This window comes from Hydractinia symbiolongicarpus, chromosome 9 (assembly GCF_029227915.1).
Source record: "Hydractinia symbiolongicarpus strain clone_291-10 chromosome 9, HSymV2.1, whole genome shotgun sequence".
NCBI lineage: Eukaryota > Metazoa > Cnidaria > Hydrozoa > Anthoathecata > Hydractiniidae > Hydractinia > Hydractinia symbiolongicarpus.
In genome coordinates, this window is record NC_079883.1 from 23,851,747 (window position 1) to 23,879,266 (window position 27,520).

A 27,520-nucleotide genomic window follows, 5' to 3' on the forward strand; every position below is an offset into this window, starting at 1 on the left:
TCTTTAAGCTTAAAAGTTTTAAAACGTACGAATACAATTTTTAGTATTGACGTGTCAAAAGCATTAATTTCTTACATGCGGCATAATGTATCCATCCGTCTCTTGGCACCTGAGCCGTTATTGCGGGGAGCAGACAATTAACAGAAAGGCAAAATGCTCTGAGAACGAAGTTTTGTGGTTATCAAGTATGCAATATGTGGCGGCATGCTGATGTTGCGAGCTAAGGCTGTATGAAGTCGGCTGGCTGGAATATGGAATAAATCTATATTGTGGGGACTGAAAGCGAGATATTTGCATTGCAACATTCAAAACCGCTTGCATTTGGATTGAGAAACTTATCTATGTTTTCGTTGGCGATGACAGGTTTGGACTCAAAAGTTCATGATGAAGTCACATAGTCAGACATCATCAAATAATATTTTTTGCAACACAAACAGAAACTTATAAGGCAGGAACGAGAAAAAATAACAATAACGCAACTGAAACATATAGGGAAGCCTCCTAAACTGCAAAAATTGCAAGTAAACGAAGAAATGTGCAAAAACTCTTTAACTTCAATAACTGGTTTAAATTCCAGCATTAAACTCAACCTAATAAAACTAATTCTTTCAATCGACACACCCTGTAATACTAATATAAACAACTTAAATTTCGTATTCTTTCCTCCAAGGTTTTGAAACATTGTTATATTACCAACAACCCATGTGAGACCGATTAAAATGTGTCATAACTAAAGAAGTAGTTCTTGTCGCCTATCGAGTACCAATTGCATTACAATCCAAATAAAGACAAACCACAGAATAATGTCATGCACGTTCGGCTGCAATCACAGAACTGGTAGATTGGGTACCATTACTTGTCGTGGTTGAAAAGCTAAATGGTAAGCTACACATTTGTTTAGACCTACGTGACTTAAATAAAGCTATTAAGAGACAACATTATAAAATCCCCTCTTGCTGAGGAACTTGTATAAAAAATGTCAATGGTGCAAAGTTCTTTACTAAATTAGATGTAAGTAACGGAAAAAGTTAAAATTCATCAAAGACATGCCACTACTCGAAAATGTGCATGGTTGCATATTTTGCCCGTTTTTTCCTAATTTATCAGAGTTGACGACATGATGCTTTCTGTGAATTGATTGACAATGAAGCTATAGGACTTCACCAGAAACCATGGTGACTCGTTCAACAACATCAAATCGAAGATCAGTGCAGAAGCAGATTACGTTAAAATATTTTGATTTTACGGTTGCAAACAAAAATCGCTACTGTCGCATCAAAAAATGGTCTTGCGGCAACAGTTGAACAATAATTGGTAACCAGCTGCATTTGCATCGTGCACATTAAACATCGTGCTGAAAAGAACTATTGTTGGTTTGGAAAAGAAATGTTGTTAACACTTTTTGGCTGTCATTACTTGTATTTTAACTGTCATAGAATAATATGATCAAGCTTCAGAGATAACATTCTTACTCGATCATCACCCCTAACACAACAGGTCCCAGATTCCACCCTTTTGGGTCCCCTGGATCTTTTTCCGTGTGCCGCGCGACCAAAGTTTGTTTTTTCCTCTGGGCGAGGGGGGAAAGCGCAACAAATTTAAAAATGGGAGAAAAGAAGCGAGTGCAAAATCTAGGACTTCTGCGATGTAAAATGCTACTTCTAACACCTTCCCCCTCTTCAAGTTAAATTTAAACTAATTTAATGCATAGCAACCGTGTCCATTTTATGCGCATCACAAGGAGCTGGTCTTGTATTATGCGCAAAAGTATGTAAGTAAGTAAGTAACAGAGGGTAGCTAGCTAGCTTTAGCGCATATAAAAATGTGTATTTCGTTTAATTCTCAGGTCTGGGTTAGAATTATCGAAATTTTAAAACGAGATCAAAAGAAGTAGAATATGGTGCTGTAGCTTGTAATTATAACTCTGAGGTTTTCAAGACTGAGACTGAGGTTTTCAAGGGTTAGCTAGCTAGATTTCCCTTTCGCCTCTATTGTCTATTTAGTTCTCAACAAACAAATGGCTGTACTTCCATGGTAAAATCTTTCAAAGGCATTACCTTCAACGTTAATGTTAACTCTCTTTAATGGCACCACTCTTGGCAGATGTAATACACTGACACTCGTTAAGAGCTGACATTCAGTTTGTATGCAAGCATTGCAAAGGTGAGATTATAGAGAATGAAGTATATATTTCCAGCTTCAATGATGTACAACAGTGGCTCGTTAGAGATAGTTGAGAATTTCTGTTACTTAGGTAATATGTTGGGCAGTGAAGGGGGTGTTGGAAGAAGTGTTACTTGCAGGATAGGTTCTGCTTGGAAAAAGTTCAGAGAGTTATACTTTCTTTGTTGACTAGCAGAGTCTTGTCAATTGAGTTAAAAGGTAGGTTGTATGAGGCCTGTGTAAGAAGTGTTATGTTGTACGGTAGTGAGACATGGGGAGTGAAGCAGGAAGATCTTGACCGTTTAGAGAGGAATGATATGAGAATGGTTAGGTGGATGTGTAACGCCAGTCTGAGAGACAGAAAGAGTTCAGATGAGCTAAGAAGCAGGCTAAGTATCCGTAGAATTAAAGATGTTATCCAGATAAGAAGATTGAATTGGCTAGGCACTTGGAAAGAATGGAGGGGGATAATTGGGTAAGAAAGTGTAGAGACTTGATAGTTCCTGGGGCAAAGCCCAGAGGCAGACAGAGAAAGACTTGGCAGGAGATTATAAGGACAGACTTGATACAGAGGAAGTTTAGTTTAGATCTAACACAGTCTAGATCAGATTGGAAGAGGGTCATTAATATACCCCGTCCAACCCATTCTAGCATGGAAAACGGACGTTAAGCCGAGAATAATGATGATGATGATGACTCAAAGAAAAGACTGAAGACCATTTGCATCCATGGACACATCAGTGTCCTTGTTTGATAAAGACCAAACTTTAAAGAAAAGACTTTTGTTGTAATTTAACCTCAATAAGTTTCTTTCCTAAAACACACATAAGTTGCTCAACTGCAAAATAATGTCTTCCCTCAAAGAAAAGTGCGCACCTATTATAAAAACCGGGCAATTGGATAGGTTAGATGCTCTGAAACTAAATTGAGATATTTAAATGAATGTTCTTGTAAACGATTTTTCCACCTGTGTTCACCTTTGCACCAGGTACACCTCTTTTGCAAGGCTTCTCACACACATACAAATTAAAAAACGTAGGCTTTCTCTTTGAAAATTTTAATAAAAAATCTCAACCTGTTTGAAAGTAAAGTGTGTTCGAAAGTTGTTCTTGTGAGGGGAAAAAGGCAAGCGTCAGTCTGGATAAACAAATTCTAGACTTTTTTCCCAATCTGCCTTCACTGATTTTTCTGGGTGGTTATTTTAACTTTTCTGTCCTTTTATTTAGGCAAAAATATTTGATTTTATTTTTTTTATTGATTTTTAGTAAGTTAAAAAGAAAAACATAGCATAGCTTTTTGTGTGCATAAAAGGTACAGTATTATGTGCATGGAAGATGCAGAGATGTTATATATTTTTTGGTTAGCTGACCTGGCTTAATTTTCCTTGAATTGCTCCAGTGACATTAATTTTGGTTATGTGGCGTAGCTTGTCGCTGTTACAGTACCGATCCCGAGTAACTATACACGAGTATACGAGTATGGGTACATTAAATGCCGAGTACAGTGCAAGACGAGTACGAGTAATGGGCGAGTATACTACTCCATACCCTCGAGTATAGGTTTTTTGATTGGGTGTCCCTTCTCTCCAGTGGAGGATTCGAAGTATCGTATGTAGAGAAAGGATGTTGTGTGGGTAAAGGGATGACCTAAGAAACAAGGGCTTCATCAGATGCACAAGCCTTGTTTCTTATACCACTTTGTGGTCGGGTAGTAAAATTGATCCATGATAGAATCAAAACAACTCGACCTGGCGTAAGCGGTTGGTCATTATGAAGGGTCTGTTTATAACGAAAGGCTTACTTCTATTATAATTCTTTCTCGATTTGTTTGTTGGCCATGCTTAACAGATTTGGTTAGTGATTGATAACAAACCACGAGCGATTATTAGCAAGGTTAAAAAGGAAAAGGAAAAAATGTGCTGTCTTGTTGCTAAAGAAAACTAAGTCACATGATTTTATGGGTAAATATAATTGGTAGGTGAAAGGCACCTGTAATGGTGAGATTTTAATTGGTTGAGAGCGCCACTACGTGGGTAAGTGACGTAATGTACAGTTAGTGAGTAGCGAATGTAAAACAAAGCAGAGGGGCTGTGTTAGAGGCGTGGAATGCGCGTGCCTAGGGGTAATCTGGATAATTAGAAAACTAGGCTAACAAATGACCTAGCGTGTATGTACAGTGTATGAAATGTGCACAAGGGTAGAGTCTTGACTATGAAGGGGTAAAGGAAATGGTGAAGCTACTCATATACCCTTCCCTCTCATGTATACGGACTATCGAAACGCGGGTATACTGCAGAGCTGGCTGTATTTGCTGGAGTAAAAAAAAAATTTTTTTTGAAAACGCACATGAGGTTGTTGAGCTACACGGCGAGTAGGGTCTGTTCGGGGCCAGATGCGCAAGAACGGGCCGAGAAAACTGAAATTAAAATAGCCAAAGGAGCAATTCTAAAACCGAAAATACAACTAAAAGCACAAGGAGTTGATAACAAAAATTGATGAAATAACAAAAGTTGTATAGACAGTCTTGTTATATAATACAAGGTATAATAAGTATACGCAAACATGTTAATTCATTACAAATAGAATAATATCCATTTTATTTGATCCGGACCACGTGGTAGTGGTGATTGTTTGTGATACATTCTATATAATAAGTATACAGCCGGCATCGCAGTAGGTTACTTCGGTAAAGCATCCACAGTGATTGTGGTTAGCTAGGCTACAGTCTTATATCCTTTTAGTATAAAAATTGCAGTATCGCTGTTCCCTAGGAGTTTTAAAACTGTTTTTCGTATTGCGGTGGGTTGCGTCGGTAAAACTTCAACAGTGGTTGCGGTTAGCTTAGCTGCGTTATCGCAATATCGGTCTTTCCCAGGTGTTTTGTAATGGGTGTTTTGTATTGTTGTCTAACCCAGCGTCATAATAACTTATTTGATACCGGTCCAGCAAAGCAAACATCAATTTCAAACAGTAGGTGATTGGATTTACAATATTCCGCCATTATTGCTATGTCATTTTTTATTTCGCCATTATTGTTACGTCATTGTTTACTTTTACCCACATGATAGTAGGTTTTTTGCATCACAATTTTTAATTTCGATTGATAACCCCATGGTAATAATTTAACTTACAAGTCTTTTAAAACACACAATCATTTTGGGAAATCGGGGTAGTTAAGGTGGGAAACATTACACTGGGTCTCAAGCGAAATTCGTATTGCGGTGGGTTGCGTCGGTAAAACTTCAACAGTGGTTGCGGTTAGCTTAGCTGCGTTATCGCAATATCGGTCTTTCCCAGGTGTTTCGTAATGGGTGTTTTGTATTGTTGTCTAACCCAGCGTCATAATAACTTATTTGATACCGGTCCAGCAAAGCAAACATCAATTTCAAACAGTAGGTGATTGGATTTACAATATTCCGCTATTATTGCTATGTCATTTTTTATTTCGCCATTATTGTTACGTCATTGTTTACTTTTACCCACATGATAGTAGGTTTTTTGCATCACAATTTTTAATTTGATTGATAACCCCATGGTAATAATTTAACTTACAAGTCTTTTAAAACACACAATCATTTTGGGAAATCGGGGTAGTTAAGGTGGGAAACATTACACTGGGTCTCAAGCGAAATCAAACAAAATCTGGACGCGCTTTTTGATTGGCTAATTCTATTGTTCTTTGCCCATAAGGTTCATGTCGGGGAAAGCCCTTTTCATCCGAATATTCCAGCAAGTGGTTGCACTCACCCTAACAAACATTAGTAAACTATAAAGTTTTTACCAGAGTAAGATGTGACTAAGCTTGGTAAACAACTCACAGATAAATTAAAATGATCTATGAAACGATTAGTCACATTGTCCAATTTAAACTTTAAAAATATAACAACGAGACATCGTCCAAATTCATTCTTAAAACTTTTGAAACAAAGAATAACGTAAACACCGAAACACATTTTTAGAAATATCGGAAAGTTTTTCGTTTAATTATACTGTTTGCCTATTGTGCACGCCAGCGAGTACTGTGTGTGTACGGTAGAAAAAATGTGCGAGTATTTTTGGCGTACTCGTATGCGCAGGATACTTGTCGCGTACTTGCGGAATACCCACAGAAGAAATTACTCGTACCCGTAGTTTAATACTCGTGTTATTCGCGATCGGGACTGTATTACTCATATAGATAAATATGTATCCTAAGTATGTTTTAAGCAAGTAAAAGTACCTTGGGATACCTTTTATGCTGTTTATTGAAAGAAAAAAGGCAGTAAGAATGTTAACATCTAATGACAACTATCCCATCACACCTGGGCCATTGCCTGCAACTAATCCGCTCTTATAAAACTATGCATTAAAGATGTATTCAAACTGCATTTTGCTAATTTCATCTACTGTACTCTATCACAAGAAACATCTATCAATTTTTTTAAATGGTCTACACCAACTCATTTTATTCAGAACTACAACACACGCAGTAATAGATTAATTAATAGCGAAAATATTTTTGATATAGATACTGTTTCAGACCTACTTACACTTCATCATAACAGGTCTAACCTTGTAAACTCTTCTTCTTCTCCTTCTCCTTCTCCTTCTCCTTCTCCTTCTCCTTCTCCTTCTCCTTCTCCTTCTCCTTCTCCTTCTCCTTCTTCTCCTTCTCCTCCTTCTCCTCCTTCTCCTTCTCCTTCTCCTTCTCCTTCTCCTTCTCCTTCTCCTTCTCCTTCTCCTTCTCCTTCTCCTTCTCCTTCTCCTTCTCCTTCTCCTTCTCCTTCTCCTTCTCCTTCTCTTTCTCCTTCTCCTTCTCCTTCTCCTTCTCCTTCTCCTTCTCCTTCTCCTTCTCCTTCTCCTTCTCCTTCTCCTTCTCCTTCTCCTTCTCCTTCACCTTCTTCTTCTTAAAATACAAAATAGGCCGGTATTGAAGTTTGTACTAATTTTTTTTGCATACAACCCAGTTCAGAGATTTTACAGGGTCCTACTCGCATCTTTTAACTGGCCTCCGGGCTGTTTTGAGAGGTCCCCTGCTGGTTGTGATAGTTTGTGAATACTTCCTTGTAATTATTCAGTTCAATTTTTGTAAACTTTCATTCACATAAAGGATTATCTGTATCTGTATCTGTTTTCTCTAATTAAACCCTAATGTCGAAACTGTTCTATTTTCTTTTTGCAATTATATAGCTTATTTCTGCATCACACAGAACTGAAAGATCAGTTCAATTAGTATATAACTGTTTTTGTATATATTTTCATCATCATCATCATCATTGTCATGGTCCTTCACCTTCGTTGTCGTTGTATACTGGTTTAGTGTTAGTTTTATTTTAAAGATTTACAATTTGTTTTAGATTTTTAGTGGAAAATTTGTTTTTAAAGGAAATAAATTATAGAAGACTTTAAGTAGAATTAATTTGATTTTTGTATACCTACAACAATTTAAAATGTTCTATATTGGAGATGGCTTTTTTTAATTGGTCGTAACTGTATTTTTAAATTATTAAAAACAATTATATGCTCAATGCCAATTTTTTCAGTTGCTGAAATAAAATAAGTCATTATATCTATGATTTATAAATATTATTGTGTTTTAGAAAACAAATATGACACAATATCTGAAAAAGTCCACTCAATTGGTTGGTTTAGCTGTCTCCAAAGCACCACGTCAATCTCTTGTAGATCTGTACATGAAAACAATAACAGTTCTTGGATCAATGCCTAAAACTTCTGTGTATCGACAACAAACGGAAGAAATTACAAAACACCGACTTAATCTTGCCAATACAGAGGAAGATGTTATGAAACTAGAACAGAAAATAAATTGTGGTCAGATTGAGGAGGTGTTGATACAAGCTCGGGATGAATTATCATTAGCTGAACAAATGACTGAGTGGAAGCCGTGGGAAGCACCTGAGTCATCAGAACCTCATGGACAATGGTCTTGATTAAATACAATATCATTTAGTTGTATGTTGTTTCAGAGATTTTCTTTCTGTGATTATATGTGTAAATGCAAGTTATTATTAAATGCAAATACAAAAAGATAACCACTGATTGTTTTAACCATTCATTATATATCATTTCTATGTATTTTACTACAACTACTGCCAATAACTATTAGTTTCTTTATTAATATTTTGTTTATTATATAATCTTAATAAACAAAATATTACTATTAGGGTTGGGTTAGGGTTAGGGTAATTACTATATATTACACTGTATATCAATGAATTGAAACCTACATTGAACCATGGTTTAATGGCCTCTAAAGAACTATCACTATTCTAATGTTACATATATAACGGCCACTTGTTGTAAAATATTTTATTCCCTGATGATGACTTGAACTATAGTCGAAATATTAGAAACTGGAACATTTTTGTTTTATTTATGATCTGGCTAACCTGATTTAAATGAAATGAACTTTTTTGGACTTTCTTTTTTACTTAGTGTTCAAAGACAGCAAGAAACGGCAACTATTTTAATAATATTCACATCATTTTTATAGCAGAAATATGAATGTTTAAATCATTCTTATAGGTAATATTTTTCTGTTTTTATCATCTGTGTAACAAATTACGTAGATTATAAAATGGAGCAGGAGGATGAAGATTATTTGGTTGAAACAAGGAAGACAAGCAAATGCTCCAGAGGTTGCGCCATATTTGCATTGATTGTTTCCCTGTGTATCGGTTTTTTACTTGGCTATGTTGTATCAATGACAATTCACAAAAAATCAACTACCAAAAGGCACGATGTGAAGTATGACAAATTTCACAACATGGTGAAAAATAGTATCAGTAACAGTAGAATTGAAGCCAACTTGAGGTACGTTTTTGTATTGACTGTAAAAATGTAACCCGAATTTTTTAACATCGACGGGACACCTAAAAAAGAATACATTATGAAAGCGAAATCAACTGCACTTGGATCCATTACTCACAATGTGCTGCAAGTTGTATAAAAAGTGCAACCTTCCATTGTCCAATGTTGTAAACTATTAATTAATGTGATGAAGGAATTTGTTTTTTTACTACCAATGATATATTTTGGTTATGAAAAGGGAAAGAAAACAAAAGATTTTTTGACAGAGTTGAAATGAACAAGAAAGTGCATCTTTACATCTTCAGATATTACATTTATTGAAAGAAATTTTCTTTTAATGGTGGCATTCTTATCGTTATGTTTTTATAGAAAGTTATCAGCCTTATCTGCCATATAAATTCACCATTCTTATAAGCATGAAGATGAAAATACTTAAAATAGGCGCATGCAAATCACAAATATATAAATATGAATTGCATATGTGAAACAAGCAACTAGCGATCCACATTGGCAATTATCGCAGTGGAAAGAAATTGAATTAGACAGGCTCTTTTTTGAGAAACATTGTAAAACATGATGACATTAGCATTTCTCAAAGCTGTCTTGCTAAATAATGTGAATCAGTTACACAATTGTGTACAACACATTTAAAGGGCCTTTCAATCACCTTTCCTTTATCAGAATAAACTTATTTCATATAATTCTAGGTCATTCACAGAAAAATCTCATCGAGCTGGTGGACAAAACAGCTATTCCTTTGCCCAAACATTAAAGCAGAAATGGAGTTCATATGGATTGGATAATGTGGAGATAAAACAGTACAATGTCATGTTATCCAAGCCAAAGAGTTCAGGCTTCGTTTCAGTAAAGACTTCTAATTCCACAGAATTGTACAGAACTCATCTTAATGAAACTGTTTTGATTCCAGGAGAAAATGTTGAACATGTTGTACCATTTAATGCATATTCTGCTAAAGGAGTTGCTCAGGTATATGTGAGCTATTGGTCAAATTGTTTTTGATTCGCATATGTAAAAGATTTTTTTGCAATTTGTTCATAAGAAATAAACTGTGCCACAGTTAGACTTTTAAATTTAGAAATCAAATATTAGAACCATAATTGGATATAATTGTGTGTGCAGAACTTTATTGACCAACTGGTTGTATTATCATTTTAAACTTCATTGGTATCAAAAGAAAATTCTACTCCTGGCACAGCTAGGAGTATAGAAGTGTCCCTAGAAACAACTATGATTGTGTAAAGTAAATTACTTCGATTTTAAGACCTTTCCTTGTATGACGTATGAAACTACTACATACACAGTGAAAACATAAAAAGTTGCCAACAATCACGTCTGCATACAGAAGGTCTGCAAATATGTCAAAAGAAACACGACTTGTTAGTTGCAATATTCCTGCCATTAACTTTGTCTATTACTACTTATATTTTATTCTTTGTATATAGGGGCCCATTGTTTATATTAACTATGGCAAGATGGAGGATTTCCATTATCTCAGACAACACAACATCAGTTTAAAAGGAAAGATTGCTTTATGTAGATATGGCAGAATATTTCGAGCAAATAAAGTATGTAACCTAAGGGGGATATGTATTTTGGATGGATTAATTTAGAAATATTTTTTTAGGAACTAGAGAATCATAAAATGTCATATACTTTGATTATTTACTTATTTGAGTTTTAAAGTTTGTTAAAACAAATGAGTTATTAAATACATTTTCTTCCAGTTTGTGATAATTAGCTGTACCAGTAAATACTGTGCTTATGATATGCGATATATGCTAACAATAACAAAAATAAACAGTCTAACTAGGTAAATATTACTTGTTTACCTCTACTTTTATTAACTTGACTAGTTATTTAAACCCATGGAAGTATCCACTCAAAAATCAGTGCTTCTGATAAAATGGTTTGTTGTTAATTTCAATAAAAAGACTCCCAACTAAATAAATTTGTTCTAACCAATAAGAGATTTGAGCAAACGTTTTATAAATACAGTTTATAGTTTTATATGTGCTTTTATTAAAAATATAATAGACTTTGCCTGTTACAGACGGACACACAATGGACATTATACGTTAGATTATTAAAAACAAACATAATTTCAACAAAAGTTTTTTAACGGCTAGGTTAAACTTGCTGAAGAAGCGGGTGCCATTGGTGTCATTTTGTATTCTGACCCAGCTGAATATTCTGTTGGTTCTATAAAATATCCACAAACCTGGTGGCTTCCACCTGATGGTGTTCAGCGAGGAACGATCAGTTTGCTGGGTGCCGATCCTCAAACACTGGGTGCTCCAGCTATAGGTAACTACTGACTGCGTTCTGGGCACACATGTTCTCTAAAAATTTTCTTTTAGAATGTTCTCTAAAAATTTTCTTTTAGAAACACCCTCTTGATATAATATGTGAAAATAGCTTTTATTGATGGTAATATTTAACTTTTTAATTTTTAGATGGTATTTATCGTCTAAATGAAAACAACACAGATACACCCAAAATCCCTGTGCATCCTATTTCGTATTCAGATGCTCTAGAAATAATGAAGTATGCAAATTCATACCTTATGCATTTACACTTTGCAGTCAAAACTATATATTTTTGTTTGGAAACATTTTCAGCCAACACGTCAGTGGGAATTGCTCAGCAGTTTAATTTTTAAAATTTTGTGAAACTTTTTAAAACTCTTCACGTCCAGCAACTTTGTTAGTTTCATTTTTTTGTTTAAAACTTGCATGATTCGTATATATTGTAGTATTATTCATATTTGTAATGTTTATTTTTTATTTTTTCTACTTGCCGATGTGAATGTCACATTAAAACATCAAATCGCAACACCACTACTGAGAAGCAGTTGTTTGATCTGTGCATATTTGTTTACTGCTGTGTGAATAACGCTTTCAATTGACATTCTTTTTTTAATTCTAGGTATATGGATGGAACAGTCGCGCCTAAAGAATGGCAAGGTGGATTGAACTTCACGTACAGGATAAACACTTCAGTGAATAACACAAAGTATATATACGTATACCTTTTTTGTGTTAATTCTTTAATGCCACAATATGCTTTAGATGGTTTATTACAATGTTTTTTTCTTCTTAGGACGTTTACATTAAACGTCGATGTTGTAAAAACTGTCAACCAACCTGTTTACGATGTAATTGGGAAAGTTGTTGGTGCTGTGGAACCAGGTATATTTTTTGGCCCCTTTTTTCATAAAAGGCAAGTCACTGAAAGATGGCCACTGTTTCTGTTCAGTATTTACCTTTTAAAAATAGATACAGACATGAATGTTTTAAACTTTCGTTGGATGTTTTTTTTTAAACTGATGAACCACTAGCTATAGTAATGTAATTACTATATGCAGTGGTTCATCAGTTTCAAATAAGTTGCTGAAAAATCTTTGAAAAAGAAGTTTTTTTTGGAAATTCCTGTAATTTCCTAACGTTGTGACAAAGCAATGAGAATTGAAACAACTTTGTGCTAGAAAATAAGAAAAAATGTCCTGTGGTATTTTCATTTTTTTAAAAAAAAAAATTAGGATTGACGATTTAAAATCAGTGTAGGTTGAGACAAAAATCTTCAACCTTTAATTTCAGATTACTAAGTAGACGTTTTAAAAGACAGGAACTAGAGTCTTTTTTTCTAGATTTAATTATTATTAGCAGCATTGAAGTTTTTTTTCATATTCACGAATTCTTTCTGTGTTTTTTTTTTCAGATCGAATTGTTATGTTGGGAGTTCATCACGATGCTTGGGTTATGGGAGGATTGGATCCAGAGAGTGGAACAGCTGTGCTTAACGAGGTGGTTCGTGCTGTTGGTGTGGCTGTGAAGAAAGGTGTATTTAATCTTTGTGGTTGTGTGTGCGTCTGTTAATCGATTCACATCTGTCTCCCTATTGTCAGAGATTTTTGCGTGAAGAAATTTTATTATGCGCTAAGATTAATTAATCTCACCAATTTTTGTAAGGTGAATCGATTAAATAAAGCATTTTGAAAAGCTATCTCGCGATAATAAAACTAAAAAAAATATTACGGTGGAAAGGGTGACCACTACTCCCTAAATTCCTTGAATAACCTTAGAAAAAGAAGATCTCCGTAAAAGTACTTAAATATACTTAAAAAATTGAAATTTTAGCTATTCTCCTTAATTTCTCCTTATTTCTTAATTTTTCTGATCGTAACTTTTTTGGAAATGTGTTCATGGATTGTTCATCACCAGTGAAATAGACGTATTTCTCTGTTACCTGAAATTCTATATTTTCTATTATTCAGGGCCTAGTTTATATGTAAATTTGTATAATATGTATAATTTTCTTATCATAGAACGTAGTATGTAACATTAAAGATAGAGAACTAAAATTGTTTTCTCCTTAATTATCCTTATTTTTTTATTTTTTTTATCCTCGTTCGCAGTAAAGTATCCTTAAAAAATGTCGATTTGTCTCCTTAATTCTCCTTAATATCCTTACTTTTGTTCTCATTCTATTAGTGGTCACCCTGGAATGTCCAAACAGTAAAAATAATGTGTTTTTTTGCACAGATTTATTTTTACGAAAAAAAATAATAGAATATCGGGGAAATATTTTTTGCGCCACATTAAAAAAGATTTTTATTTGCTTTATAAATAAAGTTCTGGCTTGGGTTTGTTACCGTCACTGTGCTTTTATTTATAAGGATGGAAGCCTCGACGCACGATTATGTTTTGTAGTTGGGATGCAGAAGAATATGGATTGATTGGTTCTACTGAATGGATTGAAGTAAGCATGTACTGTTATATTTACAGTGTTTGCGTGTTTGCGAAGAATCAAAAGCAAACACATAAAAAAAGTGATTTTACGGCAATATACAGTTTTTACAACATTTGTTTTTTAGAGTGTATTTTCTTTCAAACAAATATATGCTAAGGACATTTCTAATATATATATATTTACAGGAGCATGCGTCATTAATTTCAAATCAAGTTGTTTCTTATCTTAATGTGGATTCTGCAGTTCAAGGTAAGATTATTTTAGAAGCTTACTTTTGTGATCCGATATGTAAAACGTACTGTCTTTAGAACGTGTCTGCAAAAATAGAAATTAGCTGAAGTAAAGCATGTGCAGACCATGTAGTCACTTGCTAACCTATAGAAGGTTACGTAGAAATATCAAGAACACGTAAAAGGTGCAAATTGCAGTTGCAAACAAAATAATGAAATACTGGCCTTTATTCCTATTTCCCCATATTAATGTTGTCTAAAGTTTGCCCAAAAACGTCGCTGTAGTTGAAGTAATTTGCACTGCATAAATCCAACATTGACAATGGGGGATACGGGTTACCGGTGCAGTACCTTTAACAAAAATAGTATTTCTGAGGGTGTTTTAATTTACATTTCGTCTACGATTGTTAAAGATTCATTTTTGTTTCTTTACTTGCTTTGATTAGATCTTTTTTTTCTCAGGTAACTTCACCCTATCTGCAAAATCTTCGTCGCAAATTGCAACAGTTTTGTTTCAAGCAGCTGATCAGGTAATTTTTCCTTTCGAGTTGTTGCGCCGTAATTTATTGTACACGAACATTTTGAATATGCTACTTAAATGTAAGAAATTTTTTTTGAACTTCTTTTTTGCGATTTTAAGCCCTATTTGCAAAATTAAGTTTCACAAAACTTCACTTGAAAAAACGTTAAAAAATTTCGTAAAAAGTAATCAATTGCAAATTAAGTTCTGATTTTTTTTTAAGAAAAAAAATGTATGTTGGTGATAATTTTTAAGCAAACTTTCTCTATTACTGTGGAAAGTTTATCATTTCTTGAACATGATAGTTTAGTAGGCGACTTTTCGGGAGATCCTTCTCCCATTATCGGGAAAAGTAGAATGATGCTGGGCATGTGTTTATATAATTGGTTAATTTAATTTCGATCCTCTGCAATTATATAAATACATGTTCAACATCATTTTACTTTCCCCGATGATGGGAGAAGGATCTCCCGAAACGTCGCCTCCTAAACTATCATGTTAAAGAAATGATAAACTTTCCACAGTAATATGAATACTGAACAGACAAACCGAAATAATATCTTCAATAAAACTTTCTCTAATCATCATTTTTCTTAGTTTTTTATAAATATAAGAGTTACAAATACAAACATTACTTGCGCTTCCGCTTCCGCTTCTATTTGCAAACATTTGTTTCGCAAAAAAATATTTGCAGGCCTCTCAATCGCAAAAATAAGTTCCGCTAAAATTCTTTCTGCACGAATTTCTTTCCCTAAGGCAATCCTTCTTCATACAGGTTGAAGATCCTGACGCGCCTGGCTCATCTCTTTTAAAAACATGGACAAAAAAAACACCTGAGAAGAAGAACATGGAATATCCAAGGTATATTTTAATTCAATGCAACGTTTTTGTTTTTCCTATATTGTGAGCCCATTTAAAGTCCTCTAAATTTACGATAGTTTTTCGGTTTTTGCCATCGTGATTGCCGTCTTAGTTCAAGTTTTACGACGTCGTTGTTAAAATTTTCGACGTTTTGTTGGAATTCACGATGTCGCTAGTAAAATTCACGATGTCGTTGGTGAAATTCACGATATCGTTGTTTAAATTTCCGATGTCGTTGTTGAAATTCCCGATGTCGTTGAAATTCCCGATGTCGTTGTTAAAACTCACGATGTCGTTGTTGAAAATCACAATGTCGTTGTTGAAATTCACGCCGTCATGGTTAATCTGACGGTATACCTTTATTGTATCAAAAAATCAATTTTTTTTATTAGCAATTTCCACTAAAGAAACGACGATCTTTCCAATGGTGAAACTATTTATTTTTTGAAAGGGAATATTGACTTTATCCAAATAACTACTTTTTTTTCTGATTGGTCCTTCAAATTTCAAATAGAGTTAAGAGTGAATGTTTTTAACACTTATTATCCTCTTGAGTATAACTTTTAAAAATAGATTATATTTCCTTTCCGAAAAGAAATGACCATCTGAAAAAAAAATCCAAATCTTTCAGTTCTAAAAATGTATGCCATCCTGTTCTGTTTCTGCAAGTCACAGGAAAATGTTTAACGACTTAGAAAGATCTATTTCTATGGTATTCTCAGTCACCTCTTTGCGAATAATAAAATTTAAAAAGACAACCTTCTGAATATTCATCGCCTCGGAAATGTGAGAGTATCACCATCATCATGAGTATGCTTTAAAGGTGTGATATTTTAAAAAAACTTTAAAACACTTTTCCGTAGTGTTGTTTTATCTCAAATCTCTTTTACAAAACTACAGAAGATCTACAAGGGAGAGTGCTACTGTGCTGAAGCCAACGTGTTTATCTAAAAGCGATTTCTTTTTTATTTTCAAAAAGTCAACGATTCTCTAGATATTACATCTTAAAAACGAAAGTTTAAATAAAAAAATGGCTTTTTGAGAAAAAGTAAAATAAATCAAAAACGGGGACCTTGTGGAAAATAATTAAAAAATCGTGTTTACATCCATGTATCACGATTCTAAAGAACGTCGAATGAGATTTGGAAACGAAGTAGGTTTATAAATGAAGTCACTTTTTTGAAGGCAGGGGTGTTTCAAAAATGTCTCTGTACATTTCACGAGTTAAAAAGTTTCAAATTATTTTTATACCATTTGATAGGTGTTTAAAAATGCGAACGATTTATAAACCATGCTCAAAAGGTATACCGTCACCTTAAAGTTAACAAGGAAAAAATTTATATCTACCTTTGTATTTAGTGTGCGTGTGCCAGGTTCTGGAAGTGACTTTGAAACTTTCTTTGTTCGATTTGGAATTCCAGTCACAGATATCAGATACACATACGACAGGGTAAATAATATATTTTTTATTTTTTTTTCACTATATTTTCATACTTTAAATGCGAAGTTAACCCCCCCGGGTCGTGTGTTTAAAAGTCGTTGGTCATTTACCTTGATAAAGTATTAGTTTTTGCGAGAACTAGCAAAGTTAGAAAGTCTTTTTAATCCTGCTGTTTCTAATGTACCATAGTTTTAAGGGCTTTTTATAACAAAATAGTATTAATAGAAATTTCTCTAAAATCAATTTGCGCGAATTTCGTGAAGAGTAAATTACTCAAAAATTTTAATGGGAACTTATTTTGTGCGAAAGTACAAATTCTCAATTACTACAATGTTATCGGCCTTAAAGCACGGTATATTAACTGAGAAGGTTTGAAAATAGTTTTGCACACATGTAGGTCATGTAAACAGCATTTAGAAAGTGACCGTGCTGAATTCAATAGCCTATAAATAGCCTAGTAGCCTGTGGGAACGAATTTCGAGATTAGTTCTCTTGTCTCAACACATTTTTTACCAAGATTGTAAGCTTAAGAATTAGTTGCTAAAACTTTCCAATTCGACTAATTGGTTAAGTTTCAACCCAAATCTCAGTTTCAGCTGTTACCAACTTGGTTGCTTGTAAACTTGTTCTCCCTTATGGAACACTATTATATTTATGAAGACATCCAAATTTTGTTTTTCACAAATAGTCTATTATCTGTCTATATTTCACAGTAGTCTGGTAACTTACGTTGTTTAACGTTTCTTTTCAGGACTCTTTTGACGATACCCCATCTCCTGCAACATATCACTCATTGCATGACACATTTTATTTCGCACAAAAGTTCATGGATCCAGATTTTACACATTGCGCTGCTGTTGGTAAAGTATGGTCGCTAACAGCGTCCTTGCTTGCTGACTCAGCATTTTTGCCCTTTAACTTTACAGATTATGCTAGACGGTTACAGACCTGTCATGATGATTTCTTGAAAGAATACTCGATGATAACTTCCATAAAGGTTTTGAGAGAAGGCTTTGGTAGGTTTAATGCTTGATAAAAATTTCTCTTAGTCATTGAGCGAGGTTGCTTCCTCGAAACTCAATGATTTTTCAACTCCTTCCTACTCCCTCCCTTTCCCTCCCTTTGATATTTGGTTTTTCGAAGCATTTTTAAAAAAATTACCGGCTTAAACTTATTATTAGGGGTTCATGTTACAATGTTGGCTACCTATACGCTAAGTTTTAAAATGCTTTTATTATACTTTAGTAAGGATAGTATTAGTTTGTTTTGCAAATGGTTTAAAAATGTCCCCAAATTTTCCTATATTTGTGGCAATTTGAAGCTTGTTTCCTATCCAATTATCTTATCGTTATCATTATTTTGTGTACATAAACCTTTCTTCTTCAGGATATGTTACGAAAGCAATTCAAAAATTTTCAACTGTTGCCGAGGAGTTCCATCAACGCATCAGCAAAATTGATACGCATGAGTAAGTTAACAAATTTAGAATTATTTGTTATGATACAGGTGCAATCCTAAACATAATATTCAGTGAATTGTCTTTTCTTGAGCTTTTTTTCGAAACAGCAAACAGCATCACTTGACCAGTGCTCTGCAGCCTTCAAAACTTTTACTCTGGCAGGGTGTAGGTGGAGTAACCAAGGTCAAGAATGCGATAGCTTCACTTTCCACGCTGTCCGCAGTATGGAACAATCCGCTCCACGCGCCGGAAATGTCCGATATATCGCGAAATTAGACCGCGCTGACGTAAGAACAAAGTTGCACACGTTAAGAGTCGTAATCTAACCGGAGTTGTGTTACTTAGATAGAACCGGCGTTTTTAATTGCTTGTGTTCGCGATCTGTGAAATTCCTCCCTTTTTTCCCAATGTATTATGTTCGGGGATGTACCATAAAAAGCCGTTGTAGCGGCCGCACGGAATATGTCAATGCTAAAAAATATACTGAATGACTACATTCAGCTGGTGAGAACAATTAGCCTGAAAAATTTTTACGAAGAATTTCAACTTTTTGTTTGCTTATATTATTCAGTTATCGTTTTAGTGATCTACAAGTGCGGATGATGAACGATAAGATGATGGCGGTTGAAAGGGCGTTTATTGCGCCCCACGGTCTTCCCGGAAGACCTTACATCAAGTAAGTTTAAGGTTCTTCTCGTTAACCGGTTAGATTTAACAGGCTTTTAATTACTTTGTTATGCTAATTAGGTCAGAACGTTTGACAAAATTGACGAGAAGTCAAGAAAAAGACTTGCTTCCGTAATTTATTTCGCGCAAAAATTGAAAGAGGGTAAAATGAAAGAATTAGCATAAATTTTTCAGATTATTGCGCGAAAATTTAGGGCTGAAGAAAAAAAGCAAAGCGGAAATTAGGGCAATAAATTTAATTTTGAGTAAAGTAATTTTAGATATTTTCCATTATAATCAAGTGTGAATGACAGTAAAGGGAAGGGCTATTTTTGTTATTGAAATGTAACATACAAAAATAAAAAGGTTTTTTTGGCAGGAATATATTTTTATGCATTTTCACAGAAAATCATATTTTTTTGCAAGAATTTATTTTGTGAAGTTGAAGCAATCGAATTCGAGGAGAAATCGTGAAATTTTCTTCCCTTTAGGTAACCAAATATAGTAAGATAAGGGTTTAGCATGGCAACAAATTAATTTTGTGGTGGCAGTATGAATATTCCTTTAGAACGTGTGACCACATAAGAAAGTTGTTTTTAGCTCACACATTTCTTCTTTCGTTCTAGACATGTATTGTACGGCCCATCCAGGTATAACTCTTATCGTGGAAATTGTTTTCCTGCGCTTGTGGACGATCTCCTGGAAGGAAAATATTACGATGATTACCGCATCGATCAACTGCGTAGAGATATATCACAAATTTATCAATATATTTTGCAGGGCGTTCAAGTCTTGCGGGTATACTGAGAGATTTTTTGTTTTTTTCGCGTTTTGTTTTGAACACATTTTAAAATATATTAGAAGTAAGTAAAAAAGTTAATGTTGCAAAATAGTTAATATTCTTTTTTTAAGATTTTTTAAGAGTCCGAAGATCACAATTGCATGGCTTACACTTTTATTCCATATGAAACGTAAGGTTGTTTAAAAATTTGAGAATGACATCTTCCAGTCAAAAACAATGTTATGATAATATTTTATGTATAAAATAAATAATACACATTACAATTTACATTGTGCTGATAGATACAAAATATTATGTTAAAAATAGTAAGCACGTTAATATATACCTTAGGAATACAAGCAACACGACCCTCATTCTTCTTGGTTATGACTTGGTTAGATTCGCTCATTTATTTAGACTTGCCCCTTGGAAAAATAGTAGACGAAAAGAGGTTTTTATCCGAAGTGTTCAGATTGGGGGTAGAGGTGACTGTCGATAAAATTTTTTAAAGGGCTTTACAAAATTTCCTTGTAGTGACGAATCAGTGAATTTTTCTAGTAGAGCCAAGTTTTGCTCAAAATTATCCCAAACCTTCACCAAAGACCTACAGACCATCGTGTAGAATAACGATGGTCTCTCTTCAAACCTTATAACAGCCTGAAGGTAATGGCGCCTGCCGCGTTTGTGGAACGAGCTAAGCAAAACCGGAAAGAGACTCATTCCACTCTCCACAAGTACGTGGGAAATAACGAGCCTACATAGCCTCCCGTTCCCATCTTCGAATGGATGGGTATTAATCAAGTCCATAAACAACCTCACCGCGTTCCATATCAGATCGTCAGTCTCTGTAGAGTAGTATCGATCCAGGGCGTCACTAACCTTGGGATTGCAGAAACAGGGGCAAATTCGTGAAAACCAGCGAATGCCTTAGTCGTCCTGTATTTCCCTGTCAGCACGGGTTTGCCGCCCCTGTGTTTTTCCCCGCGCATCATGATTTCATGGATAGTTTGGATTTTGTCAGGTGTGAGACGTCCGCAGCACTGCATCCATTTTAGAGCGCGCATAAAGTTTATCATCTGCCTTTTGAAACTTTTCGTCTTTTCGTCAAGATGTGCGTCTTCAGGATCCTGCATCAGCTTCCAGGCATCAGATGATGAAAAGTTGGAGTCTACCTCCCCTTCGAATGTGTAGGTTCCGTACGCGAACAGGGCTTCCCACCCTTTTAGAAATTCCTCTACGTATGCGTGGTTTTTTCGCTTTCGTGAGAGTTCGGCTAGCTTTGCAGTTTTATTTAGAACATTTCGGTACTCGTCTTCGTCTACCATCCAATACTGCATTTTCAATTTTTTGTTAAATATCTGACTGCTCCCCATCTTCTTCTTCTTGCTGTTCATCATCTCGCTTTTTATCTGTCTTGGACACATGCTGGCAGGCATGGTTAAATGTATGACCAACAACCAATATTGGCGCTAGAAATTTTCCAAAGGCAGAGTACACAAGTCTCCCCAAATCTGCCATGGAGTCCTTGATAATCGGGTCTTCCTCGATGTCTTTTTTCAGACCCTCCACACTATCAAGTTGAACAACATTACCTATGACCTTCGCGTACATGTCAATCGCATGTGGGGAGAGTGCCTTAACGGTCTTTTCTCCTTTCTCGTGAATTTCATGTTGAATGAATTCCGCATACGCTTTTTCGATCACCTCATCTGATGCCTTGTCAGCAAAGCTTTCAGTACATTTCTTCGGTAAGAGATGCTGTTTGCCTTTGCGTATAGCATCCTTCAAGGCTTGACGTTTGTCGATAGGTTTTTCACGATGTCGAAAGGCTTCCGTGTCTGCAACATCAAATATAGCTGTAATCTCACTCATCTTTATTAGAAGCGTTCTATAACGCAAAAAGCAGAGCACGATCAAGACGTAAGGAAGGATTATTGCTACAGTGAGGCTTATGTCGTTCATCATTTTTATTTTTCAAAACAAAACCCTCGCAAGGGAACCCTTTTTTGTTGCTTTTGTGAAGTGGTACTTCACAAAAAAGTAAACGAGGAAACCTCACTATTCACAACATAAGAGGGGAGGTATGTACGCCGTCAGCGTGCACCTTTCGTTTATCATATAAAGCCGAGAGACCCAGCTTGTTTTGTTCATACGTAACCATCCCCTGGTTGCGCACCCGGAAACCTACGTTTTTCGCAGTGTCAATAGAGCCATTCAACGCGTTCTTATACCTCTCCCATGTCATAGCGTTATGCTTCTTCGACATGCCTTTACAAGAGAATTTTGTGCCTTCCTTTCCTTCGACGAAATAGCACTTGGCTGTCGTGGCAATCATCCTAAACCCCATAAACTCAAGCTTAAACAGACCTCCTGTTCGACTCGAGTACTTATCAATAACGAACCAGTTTTTCACGTCTTTATCGTACTCGTCAAGCAGTTCAGGGCAAGCAACATCACGTAACTCTTCTCCAGAGATGGCAAAATAGGCACTGTCCGTATCCATGTAAATGTATTCAAAGTCTCGACGATCCACGTACTTATCCAAAAAATTGTAATAGAACTCAAGCATGCGCAATTTGGCCAGCTGGTACACCGCAATACCGCACTGATACGCTCTGTCGATATGCACCTTTTTCTTTCCTTCTCGGATCTCGTAAGCATCACCTATCTCTTCAAGATCTTCAAGATACGGCGATCTCATCGCTGCATAGACCTTCTTTTCATCTCTGGTAAACGTAGTATTAGCGTGCCTCGCTTAATCCTCGATCGTTTTCCCATGGAACGAGTTCCCTTTCTGTTTGGCTGTATCTCCCGCAATACGCTTGTCTGGGTCTTTATCGGCTTGTCGTCGTGCATCCGCAATTTCTTCCGGAAACCACGAAAACGGTTTACCTCGTTCATACTCGATGAACTGGTAAAATGCTGTCACCTGCAGGCCGTGGTCGAGGTACCACTTTAGCACCGGAGTGTACAACAAGATCTTTTTAGCTTTCATCAACCCTAGAAGCTTACGCGTACCTCGAACACGCTTTCGCCCTGTTGCTTTTAGGTACTTGTGCATGTGCTCAGGGATTTGATCGTCGGGTATCTCTTTCACGACAAACAGTGGAGCCATCTCACTGAATTTGTCATACAGCTCCTTCGGCACTTCGATGTCGACCTGCGCAAAACCGAATAAGCTGTCGCCCTGCACCCCTTCTGCCAACAGTCTGATCTCGTGCTCAGCCGTGGGTGATTTGATCTTGATCAGCCTCTCCTTCCCACAAGGAAAGTAAAATATCAACGTACTCGGGTACAGCATGTTCGCGTCATATCCAAGAATGGTTTTGCACTTTTTACTGTTTCGACCATAGATGTGAGATCTAATACCCGTCACGTCTCTCTCGTGATACCTACAGAACACGATGGCAGGCCCTCCCACCATGCCCGTTTGAAGCAGTTCATACGCCTCATTCTTCGTGCACTCAGTGCAAGCCTTTTGCACCTTTTTGCACGCCTTGCAAGACCGCTGGTAGCAGTCTACCTTACACTTGTGCTTGCATGGTTCTCCTGGTGTGTATAGCTCTAGCTTTGGATTCAATCGTAGAGACTTGTTCAAGACGTAGCGCATCGATACGCCTGGAATGCTTACCGCGTCTTTTAAAATATCTATCTCGTCGTCGTAGTACTGCAGCCTTGTCTTGTCCACGGCTTCGATGAAGGGTTCCACATCGGCTAAATTGTACTCACGCAACCAGTCCATCATGGTGACGCAGCCTCGCTTGTAAAACTCTGCACGGAATGTTTCGTGCCCATCAAGAGAGAGGGCGTTTTTCCCACTAAGACTGCTATAGAAGTGTTCGTACGCCACGGGTCCGACGTGGGTTAGCTTGTCATAGCTTGTCAGCCACTCGTATGGGAACACTAGCTTTTCGAGCTTGCAATCCAGAGACTTGCACCATCGGTCGTAGCTCAGACCAGGAGCGAGAAAATTTTTGATATCGAGAAATTTGAACCTTGAGGTCGTGAGGAACATGTAGTCGTTGTCTTTCTTCGCCACGTTGATCTTTTCGCTATCGTCTCTGACAATTTGATCGACAAAGTACCGCTTGATCATGTTCAGGTCATACTTACCACTGTTGAAGCCAATCACGGCCACTTGGTTTACCCCCTCGTTCCATGCCTTCTGAGTCTTGTCTGGAAGCATGTCAAAATCATCAGGTCTCGGGTACATTCTCTCCACATATTTCACGATGATGGCGTGTCTCTTTTCGAGCTGCTCCGCAAATCGTTCAACCAAGATCTTGGGATCATCGTGCTCCAGGAACGTTGGATCCCAGTTCAGACTATCGTGAATGGCGACGCTGACCGGTACATGCTCCGAGATGTATGTTAGATCGGATGTTTGCCGCTGATTCAGAGGGAGCATGAGGGCCTCGAAATCAAACACGATGTAGTGAGGGTAGGGTCGAAATTTTTTCTTGACGTACCTCCTGGCTTTGGGTGGGCTCTCACACTCCCACACTGTCACGAGGTTGTAGCCAAGTTTTCGGATGCCTTCCTCCTTAGACTTGGTGGCCGTATATCGATATTTATTCGTGTTTGTTCCTTGACAGGGGCATCTGTGCCACTTGCAGCCGTGGTACTCATAGACTGTCCTGGTCTGAGGTTCATAGCCGTCTACAAGGTAGACCTTATTTTCTTTCTCCCCGTAGCGAATCACGCGTTCTCTGACTTGCTAGGCATGCGCTTGACCTTCTCGCCTTTGCAGATGATAGTCGGCTTTTTTCCCTCGCACTCGTTCTTTTTGTGTCTTGTTAGGTTTTCAGCTCTGTTGAATCGCTGTTTGCAGGCTTCGCATTCCCAGTGTTGCGTTAAAACATCTATCTTTTTAATGTAGAAACAGTGCCCATCCAGCATGCCGAGGTTGATCGTGTCTAAATCTTTTTTGTTTTGATTCTGACCGTACACGAGTCTCCATGGCGCTTTCTCAGAGTTGGTCTTGGGTTCAAAGACCCTGATGTTAATCTTGAAACGCTTCGCTATCCCCTCAAAGTCAACGAGCTTCGTAGCACGTACTTCTTCCCTCTTTAGTTTGGGATTGTTGTAGTACTCGCGTGCTAGTGCGAGAGCTGGCCGAGTAATGTACTTTTCTTTTTGCTTCTTATCTTCACGTGAGTGTACGACCAGGTATCTCCAGATACACAAATTGTCGGTTCTTTCATCCTCCTTGTCAAAGCTGTAGATGCACCTTTTCCCCCGCAACCAGTCTGGTAAAGGTCCACAACCTAACAAGGGCTCCCTCGTAGAGATGATCTTGATCTGCACATGCTGGAAGACTATTTTCCCTTCGTACGATCCCAGGGTCTTGATTGTTCTTTCTGGTGGTAAGTACGCCTTCCCCCAAAACTCATGATCTCCTAGATCTAATTACTGCATTTCGCATTTTTCGATAAAGGCTTCGATGTCAGCTAGGCTCGTAAGCGATCCTTCGCTTCCCTTGCTCTTGTGATACGGAGCCGTGCCACCTCCTGCTTCGTAGATGGTGCAAGCAAAACTGTAGACTACCTTGACTCTCATGTCTATGTAGGGCGTAATTTTTCGCATGATGACCTCCGCCAGTGGCTGATTAAGGTTCTTGTTGAATCGCCATGTCTTGACGCGATTTCCGTCTTCCAACATCTATGTGTCATTTTCATCAAAAATGTGCTGAATGTCTTCGACGCCTTTGGATCAGTTTTTCTCTTGTGGGAACATGTGCTTGATGTCTTCGACTCCGCTGTATTCGTCTTGTATGTCTCCAGCATCGTAAAAGTCCTCTCGCGCTTCTCTCTCAACTTCATCGTGCAGCGTCGTTCTTCCAGCAATTTGTTCCCTTGCTCTGTTATAATAAGAAGTAACAGTGTCTCGTACACTCTTCAGACGATCGGCAAGAGCGTCGCGAGTTGCTGCTACTGGCGCTGAGACAGCGCTATATAATTTACTAATTGCATTCTTGAACCAACTCATTTCTCTTTATTATAAGTAGATTCCAACTAACATCGGTCGCAATTTGAGTAGGGAATTTCCCTATTCAAACAGATTTGCGCATGCGTCACGATGAAATCTGTGACGTCACAGATTTTTTAAGGGTCTAAAGGCAGCGTTTTTTAATAGGGGTTTGACCGTCGAAAACCTAAAACCTGATTATATTACCTCCCTACTCTAGCTTCACAAGGATATGCACAGGTGTACAATGCGATCTGTGCTCTTTGTGGTACTATCGTAAACGCGGAAATATTTGTGACAAGGTATTTGCAAACAAAAAAGCAAAATGGCAAACCTAGAAGTGTGTTCCACTGAAAGAACAGTAATATGAACTATGAACTGAGCGTATATTTTTATTTATCTTTCAGAATATAAAAACAGAGTCCGAAGCTAGCTGTTTTCACCAACCCACAAGACAAGTTGCCCCTGGGGTTCAATGTTTTGCAGACATGGGGCATACAGATAACTAGCGCAGGACCCAGGAACCCTACAGGGGTGGTAGCTGACCCTGGACTCACTGTATATTACAAATTTAAAAATATCGCAATTCTTCTAATTTATTGCGACCTAAGAATAATTATTCTGAGCAATTATAATTAGAGGAGATATTTGCCGTCATATCGTTATTAGAGAAAATTTGATCATTACCGCACTAATAAAAGGGAAAAAATAATAAATTTTTTCATCTCTTTTTTTTTTGTTTTCGTTCGTTTTAAGTTTCTTTTTCTGTTTTTTTCTTGTTCTTTTTTTTAATACTCCTTAAACTTCCCAATCTCGACTAACCTCTTTTCTTGGCTTTCAAAATATAGTTTCCCATTGCTAGTTTTAAAGTAGAAATCGATTGCTAAATATTCCACCCTATCTTCTCGTTTCGTTCACTTAGGTAAGACATTTACCACCATTTTTTGTATCTTGTTTACACGATAGTCTTAAACATTATTTTATGGCTTACTTCATTATAGGACCTATCATACAATGCTTATCTGCGTTATCGCCGACGTCATCCGGGGCCCGGGTTCAAATCGTCATACGTAATGTGGCGTCGCCTCGGGGGTTTCGCTGGACCTTTCGCTGTAAGTTTAGACTTCCTTTGTGCGACATTTGATTATTCCTGTAAAAGGTAGTCATAGATGTCAGAATGGCAAAAGAATCAACATGAAGGTAATAATGGCAAATGCTTTTCGAGATTCATTAAAGAACTGACAATATTAGAGTGAGAAAAGAAAGTTGTGTTAGCCCTATTCGGTCCGGGGGGATTCCCCCTCCCCTGACGAGTTTTTTTAATAACTCCTAAACGCTATGCTGTATGGCTATGATATTTACTGAGTTTCGATATTTATCTATTAGACGCCTGCATGCCATATTTTTTGGTCCCATGCCTTTCAGAATCTTTGATATTGGCTATTACTCGAAACTACCTGTAAAAATCCCTATGAAACCCTTGTAATGGGGAAATATAATAACTCTTGTTAGGATTATCCTTAAAACTTGAAACTTACAACACAACTTTGTTTCATCAAGAAGAATCGTTTTCCAATGTTTTGCACACGTGATTAATCCGATTTCTCGATTTTTTCAAATTTTACCCGAAAATCGGAAAAAAACAGATTTTCGGGCAATTTTTGGCAAATTTGCGATCTATGTAAAAACCGAAATATATGTTAAATAACTTTATGTAGATTCCAAAAACTTTAAACAGAATGTAAAAATCCGTTTTAGAACTAAAGTAATTGAATTTTAAGCAGGTGGTGGCATTTTGAACAAGTATCAAACTTTTAATGACGTCACAGAAAATATGCTCACGCAAGCAAAAA

General features: G+C 36.7%; 3 protein-coding genes across 3 annotated transcripts; 2 read left to right on the forward strand and 1 right to left on the reverse strand.

The window, feature by feature from the left end:
* The first annotated feature begins 7,700 nt into the window (after window positions 1-7,700).
* Window positions 7,701-8,215, forward strand: LOC130657980 (NADH dehydrogenase [ubiquinone] 1 alpha subcomplex subunit 5-like). Its single transcript, XM_057460991.1, has one exon. It carries the CDS (start codon window positions 7,751-7,753, stop codon window positions 8,090-8,092), a length of 342 nt encoding a protein of 113 aa, XP_057316974.1. The 5' UTR covers window positions 7,701-7,750; the 3' UTR covers window positions 8,093-8,215.
* A 425-nt stretch (window positions 8,216-8,640) lies between these two features.
* LOC130657979 (N-acetylated-alpha-linked acidic dipeptidase 2-like) lies at window positions 8,641-20,074 on the forward strand. Its single transcript, XM_057460990.1, has 17 exons — window positions 8,641-8,975; window positions 9,680-9,959; window positions 10,436-10,558; window positions 11,120-11,297; window positions 11,447-11,537; window positions 11,919-12,005; window positions 12,093-12,181; window positions 12,711-12,830; window positions 13,669-13,751; window positions 13,928-13,991; window positions 14,435-14,502; window positions 15,268-15,353; window positions 16,713-16,803; window positions 17,546-17,810; window positions 18,181-18,262; window positions 18,837-18,929; window positions 19,546-20,074. The coding sequence occupies exons 1-17, from the start codon at window positions 8,740-8,742 to the stop codon at window positions 19,724-19,726; spliced, it is 2,217 nt and encodes a 738-aa protein (XP_057316973.1). The 5' UTR covers window positions 8,641-8,739; the 3' UTR covers window positions 19,727-20,074.
* A 2,381-nt stretch (window positions 20,075-22,455) lies between these two features.
* LOC130657857 (uncharacterized) lies at window positions 22,456-25,361 on the reverse strand. Its single transcript, XM_057460851.1, has 3 exons — window positions 25,114-25,361; window positions 24,443-24,981; window positions 22,456-24,359 (listed from the first exon to the last, which is right to left on the reverse strand). The coding sequence occupies exons 1-3, from the start codon at window positions 25,359-25,361 to the stop codon at window positions 22,456-22,458; spliced, it is 2,691 nt and encodes an 896-aa protein (XP_057316834.1).
* Window positions 25,362-27,520: the final 2,159 nt, after the last annotated feature.

Excerpts from the sequence above, each read along its gene's own strand:
- LOC130657980 (XM_057460991.1), top strand. The coding sequence starts at position 7,751 with ATGACACAATATCTGAAAAAGTCCACTCAATTGGTTGGTTTAGCTGTC.
- LOC130657979 (XM_057460990.1), top strand. The coding sequence starts at position 8,740 with ATGGAGCAGGAGGATGAAGATTATTTGGTTGAAACAAGGAAGACAAGC. Across the intron at positions 11,538-11,918 it reads GATGCTCTAGAAATAATGAA|GTATATGGATGGAACAGTCG; the intron begins GTATGCAAATTC and ends TTTTAATTCTAG. Across the intron at positions 18,930-19,545 it reads CCCGGAAGACCTTACATCAA|ACATGTATTGTACGGCCCAT; the intron begins GTAAGTTTAAGG and ends CTTTCGTTCTAG.
- LOC130657857 (XM_057460851.1), bottom strand. The coding sequence starts at position 25,361 with ATGTTGGAAGACGGAAATCGCGTCAAGACATGGCGATTCAACAAGAAC. Across the intron at positions 24,982-25,113 it reads ATCGAAAAATGCGAAATGCA|GGAGCCCTTGTTAGGTTGTG; the intron begins GTAATTAGATCT and ends CATCTCTACGAG. Across the intron at positions 24,360-24,442 it reads GCCGACTATCATCTGCAAAG|ACGGCTATGAACCTCAGACC; the intron begins GCGAGAAGGTCA and ends TCTACCTTGTAG.